The following is a 6,450-nucleotide window of genomic DNA, read 5'->3' on the forward strand; positions in this document are numbered from 1 at the left end:
GACCAGCAACGAGGCGTAACATGTGGCTTGCAGGCGCGTAGCTCTCTGTTTGTGGAGCTTGCGTGTTCCCTCTTTCTCTCGCACACACATCCTCTAATTTTATCTCGTCATGATCAAGCAAACCTTTTTCGATGAGCGTGGACGAAATCCACATGGTCCAGACAGATCTGACGTTTTATCCACATCCACGATTGAATGAACGAATTGACCAGTGTAATGAGTTATGACTTGTGAGGCTTTTTGGGCGAGTAGGGGGGGGGGGGGGGGGAAATTGGAGATTGGTTTCTAGGTAAGATAGTTCAGCTCCGACACTCTAAGTTAGTGGATCCTTCGTTCATCCTCCTCCACGCCTCTTCCCCCCGTCCAGCCCTCACCCCAATAATGACAGCGGGTTATATCAAGGGATGATGGGCCGACGATGAAACAAAGACCGACCATCACCGCCGCGCGCCTTGCTATGTATTCCTGAAGTAGGAGTCTAGTAGCGAACCGCCCACTTTCCCTCGCTGACTTAAGGTTTGGCCATTCATGGGTGTGGGGGCCCCGGGGGGGGGAGGGGGAAAGAGAGAAGATGGAGCCAAGGGGAAAATCCCCTCTCTATCGAAACCTATCTGGTCACCTCGAGAGCTGGTATGCATGTACAGCCAACCTAAACTGATAAAGGAATCCACTTCGACAATCCAGATTACTCCCTGAGCCGAGGATGGGTCAGTTCTGTCAGTATTCACAGAATCCACCGCACTACATCCACAATCACAATCACAGATTCAAATCTGCAACGCACTGAACCCGATCGTCATCCGCTGGATAGATAAAGTTTTTCCATCTACTTCGTTGGGTTTAGCAAATAACTGCCTGCAGTCGTCAACATCCCATCCCTTTTATTGATTCGGCCTACTGCGTGCCGACTGGTAAATCGTCGTACTAGTGCTATCTCTTCTCTCACGGGGAGAGGGTTGCATGATCGGACAAACTGTCAAATGTCGCCGACGGAGAGTTTTGTTCTTGTCTTCCCGCCCCCCCTGGTCCACTAGTGCTACTAGTAGGTGATTGTCGGCTGTGTTGAAGTATATATCGACTATCCAATTGCAAGGGGTTTCTGGGTTCTACATTCGACAGCGGGTTTAGAAAGGTATGCTGGTTTTTGCCAACATAGCTCCCACTCCGTAGTAACTTACAGGTACACATACTTCGACATCCCTGGGGTTACTAATAATAAGATCACAGAGCAAAGCTAGGATGCCGACTAAACAACGGAGTGGTGACTGACTCAACGGGCAAACTTGCGATCGTGAGCGGGAATAGATTAAGTATCCCTCGTATTCATCCCCGGCGGGCATGGCATGAGGTATTCGGTTGGATACCATCGAACGAAATGAGCTCCCGACCTCGCTAGGTTACTACCTAGTTAGATGATAACCCATATCACCAAGTCCTATAAGGGCCCATTAACCTCACTTTGACATGGAAACGAGGAAACCAGCAAGCGAGATCATCCGTGAAGGGTTGGTTGTGTCTACCTACCATCCCCAAGGTGGCTAGCGCGTAACTCCGGCGGAGGACATGGACGGGCTCCAGGAGTAAGACATCCCATCCCATCCTTCGCGAGCGGCGTCGAGTCATCACTAGTTACTGTCAAGGTAAGTTGGCACTCTACTTGTGGTGGCGCCTTCAATGTCATCGGCTCTGACGGGAGAGGATACTAGTCGAGTCACGCCAGAGCTTGGCTTCGTCTGTCGTCCATCCATTGGACCAATTGACGCGCCACGAACGAGACCTCAGAAGGCTGGCTTACCTAGTAGTACCCTAGTTATATCGCCCACAACTATCACCCTTACAGCTATAGTTCCATGTGTCATGGCCCCGGATTTTCCCTCTGAACTTGAGTAAACTCCGGGACTTGGATTTATAATCACTTTCATCGTTCTTGGCTGGGGGGGGTAGGAGGTATATCAGACAATCTACGCGAGACTTGGTAGTGAGAAGTGAGAGTGGGCGTGAGCTTAACACAAGTGAACTAAGACCAAAACCTCCGTGACTTTCCTCCTAAGAAAAGAAATACATAATCAAGAGGGCCTTAGCCGACGCAGCTGGTGTCCTCATCTGGTACTACACTCGGTAGACGCAGTTGAAATTTATCCAGAGGTACAGGATGGAGTACATAGCAACTTTTCTCTGGACAGCGAGATCTACAAGTAACTGTGTCCAGTAGTTACGTAGCGGGTACAAAATGGATAGGATACATTTTAGCCTCTACCCTAACCTCAATGTCAGCTTAGCTTTCTAAGTTCGAACGATGTGCCGCGGTAACAGTACTACTACTCTCCGTAAAAAAAAAAGTGATCCGCATATCGCAAGCCCATATACTCCGTACAGAAGAACAAGAGATACGAGTAACGAGTACTCAAGAACGACTCCGCCTCTTCTTCCCCGTCCCCCCCCCCCCCCCCCCACCCACCGCCCATCTCCTTCCTGACATAGGGTTATCCAGTCCCGAGTGCCACAGTTACAATGCATGCAGTGTGGCAGCTCTGTCTCTCCCCTCCTCTCCTCTCCTCTCTCTCCGCCAAACCTTGCTGAGAGTGTCCGTCAATAAGAAGCGCGGAACTTCATACACGCCCGCTGCAGGCCACGGTGACGCCGGGTCTGCCGATCTTCTAAAGCTCACACGGGACGAACGTAAAAATTGTCTCAAACATTAGTTAGTTACCCGGTACGTTTTACTAATAGCTGCAGCAGATAGACCGTTCGAAGCTAGGTAACTTGGTGAGGCTGACTACCTCTGTTTTAAGTTGTTTGGTTTGCTGGGATATTATTCCTACCAGATGGTTAGGGAAAGAGGGTGGGGGGTGGGGGCAGTAGGTAGGAGACACCATTCTTGGCGATTTTCTATTTTTCTTTTCTTTTTTTTTTCTTTCGCCTAACCTTATTTCACTTATATCCATCTTTCCCGAGATAAGGAGGGGAGCAACGATAGCAGTGGAACAAACATGGTGATTCTATGCTCTGCAATGGTGCAAAGCAGTCAGTATCAATCAGACTAGGTAGACGAGGTGAGCTTCGAATGACACAAGAGCGGTACGGGAAGCAAGCAGAATTAAAAATACGAGTAGATAGTTCTGGGAAGGGAAGAGAAGTTTCCCTCCCCTTTGGGATATGACAGGTTGATGGATCGAATTCTGCTTGGTCGCGCGCGCCTTATTCCTGTCGTCTGTCAGAAAGGGCGGCGGTTTCATACGCATCTCACCCGGATGGCACGACAAAGAGGGAGGGGGAAGGCGTAGCGTAGCTGGCTACTGTCTATCTGGACGGCAGGGATTGCAGAACAGTTGTAGCATGGTTCGGTCGATGGGCGAGAAAGAGACGGATTGTCGACAACAGGGGCGTAGGTTTTGACTACAGCTACTCCGGACAGACTCACCAGTCAATAGCTACTGGGTACACAAAACTCCTGACGTGTTATGTCCAAGGGGGGAAGGAAACAATGACGTCGTTCAGCTGACAGCTTAAGGTAAGGTATACTAAGCAGTGAACTAGGTAAGTTAGTCACTTATCAATTAGTGGTTAACCTAGTAGCCTAGTCACTGCTAGCAGGTCGTAAGCGCTTCCGGCACCAAAACCCAGGTACCAGGTCGCTGGTTCCCAGTCTACCCTGTGTTGTGCTCTTTACCCGTCGCAGGCGAGAGTCATCATGTGTGTGTGTGCAGGTGTGTGCGTGTGTGTGTTTTCTTACCTACCACTAACCATCTGCGTGCTGCTAAGTTACCGCCCTCTTGTCTCTTTCGGAAGCTGTCCGTCCCCTTCGGAAATTGCAGGTTAATCCCGCGAGGCGAAGATAGGTAAGGTACTGTTACCTTCCCATCCCTGCCGCCCCTCCAGATGCATGAGTTAGCCGAAGTCAACATGGAGAGAAGGAAGGGGGGGGGGGGGGGGGGAGAAGGAGGAGTGAGTTGGTGTCGAATTGCCCAGTAAGATTCGTGATTGTTACTAGTCCCGATCAGGGAATTGGGAGGTTCAAAATGAAGAGAGGGTTGCGATGCAGGACCGAATAACGGCGGTGGGCGGGAGAGCGGGTAAATGACACTAACCCCACTCCAGTAATTTTCATGGTTGTGCAAACTAGTTCGGACTATTTAGTACAGGCGAGTTGTTGCTGAGATATGATCCTGGATCCCAGCCTCGTCGTCGTATGGCCGAGAAGTTATTGGAAGCGGGTGAGACCGTGACTGAGAGGAAAATTGGATTACAAAAATAGACTAACTAGCGACTAGTGGTTACTGGTTAGACTGGCCAGGGGACATCCATCCCACTGCATCCCCCCCCCCTCGTCTCCGGAGATAACTTATTTGCTTACCAGGGCCTCAACCTCAAACAGCATCGCTTATTGGCTGGCTCTTCAGCCGGGGTTCAGATTGACAGAGAGGGGTGTAGGTGGATTTATGCACAACTTCACTGGTATTACCTCAACCATGGATAACTGATGATAACTGATACTGAGGTTCCTAGCTATATAGTACTATGCACATACTATTTGAGAATCGGTCTACCTAAGCTTCGTAGACTGACTGGCTGAGATACCTTTTTTTTCATGCTCTCTCCAGATCAAATGCGAGTCTGCCTTGAAACTTCCTTAATTGTCATCAGCACATGCCAGTAGTTACCTAGTATTCATTGGTTAGATGGGCTTTCAATGCGTGACGGGTCAATCAATACCCCGCATTTCCCGGAAGGCTTCCTTTTTTTTTTTTTTTACTCTGGTGCGCGATGGGCGAAAGACAATTGAGACTATTGCTGTTGGAGAAGGAAAAAATAGCGAGAAAAACCACCACCCATGTGACAAGAAAAGTAAAACGGGGAGATGAGGAGATGGGTGGCCAGTCGTGGATGAAAACAGCGAAGGTGCAATCGATTTGGGAGAAAGCTGAGGAGAGTGGCTTCTGGCCTGAGGCTAGGCGAAAAGATGCTGACCGGTTTCTCTGCTTTGCATTGCTGCCCATCAGCCCCAATTCAAGCCAAGGCGTCGAAATGGTATGCGTCTCATGATGTTGTTAGCTCTCTGGATTCCAGGCTACAGTATCCGTATCTACCGCATAGTCTACTCTTTTCCCAGAGAGAGACTAGCCATACAAACTCCACCCATCATGGTGTCCCCACTACGCATACTTTCTACCTACTGCCTGAATAGTAGCTATTCTATACATGTCATTTATTGTTTATTGGACATGTGCGTATGACTCGCAGCAGTCTCCAGCAAAGGTGGTTCTGGCCGCTCCTCGGAACCAAATTCCAGCCCATAGTATAGCGTGGTTATCTCGCTCGCCTGCCTCGGGTCGAATATCGATGCCTTAATCGTCGGATACTAATGCAGCTCCCAAGACAGATCTGGGTCTCCTGCCCTCGAATGGAGGCATGTATGCATGTACGAGTAACCACCTATGTAGTGGAAGAAAGATGCATGAGTTATCTCCGCTTTCGTCCCCATCCATCGGTGGCTTACTGACCCGAGAGACAAGACTGCAAGACCTCAAGACCTTAGGACTCAAGACTATTGATTCGCATTTGGTGTCAACTTGCATAGGATCCGAAGCCGCGTTAGACTGAGCAGCCGCGGTCGCCTTCCGGATGATGCTAGACATGCAGTACATGTGTGTGGCGCGCATCGGACGAGTGATGGCCCCTAATGGCTAGTACCCAGGAAATAAATTTCCGATTTGCATGTTGGATGAAACGCCCTGTCGATGCGAGCTACTCGAGTACAGTACACTGTGCCGGTGTGGCCACGCACCGTTGTGCTTCAATCTTGGACCAAACGGCTTCTCTCGGCCCGGCTGGCTCAGGGAAGAAGGGAAATTAGAAGAGCAAACTGGAACGTCCACGGTATTTGCGATCTCGAATGGCGACCGCAATCGAGCGAATGAGAAACAACTGTGATCTCGATTAATCTACCAATGCATAAAACATGGGATAATTGGCAAATGCCTAGGAGTAGCTGGCTAGCTAGCCTTATGGCGGCCAAGAGCGCGTTTTGGAGATGTGATTGGCCTCTGATGGACCATCCAGAACCTTTTTTTTTGGTTCTCTTTAGGCGGTTCCCACCACCAGCGCCACGGCGAATCACCAAGGGACTAAGGGGCATAGGAGGTTCACCGGTGATCTAGCATCGTCGTGGAACTTTGGGGGGGGGGGGGGTCTCATCATGCTGGTCGTGATCGGGAATCAATCTGAAGTGTCGGTGAGTCTCCGTCAATCACACGGAGCCGTTTCCGCTCGGTAGGAATTGTCTGCGATATTCAAATCTCATCTGTGCCTCCTCAAAGACCGCTCCCGTTCGGCGTTGGCGACTCTTAGCAGACCCCGGATAAGGCGTGGGGAGGGAGGGGGCAAGAAAGCGACAGAAGGATAGGAGGATCTTTTTTCTTTTTCTCTTTTCCTCTTTTTTTTTTTTTTTTT

The 6,450-nt window shown here is 49.9% G+C and overlaps 1 protein-coding gene across 1 annotated transcript; it reads right to left on the minus strand.

Annotated features, from left to right (window-relative positions):
• Positions 1 to 5,747: 5,747 nt before the first annotated feature.
• On the minus strand, positions 5,748 to 6,217 carry BO66DRAFT_50791 (uncharacterized protein). The gene has a single exon (XM_025653353.1). The coding sequence runs from the start codon at positions 6,134 to 6,136 to the stop codon at positions 5,834 to 5,836; it is 303 nt and encodes a 100-aa protein (XP_025505318.1). The 5' UTR covers positions 6,137 to 6,217; the 3' UTR covers positions 5,748 to 5,833.
• Positions 6,218 to 6,450: the final 233 nt, after the last annotated feature.

This window comes from Aspergillus aculeatinus (genome assembly GCF_003184765.1).
Source record: "Aspergillus aculeatinus CBS 121060 unplaced genomic scaffold BO66scaffold_16, whole genome shotgun sequence".
Lineage (NCBI taxonomy): Eukaryota > Fungi > Ascomycota > Eurotiomycetes > Eurotiales > Aspergillaceae > Aspergillus > Aspergillus aculeatinus.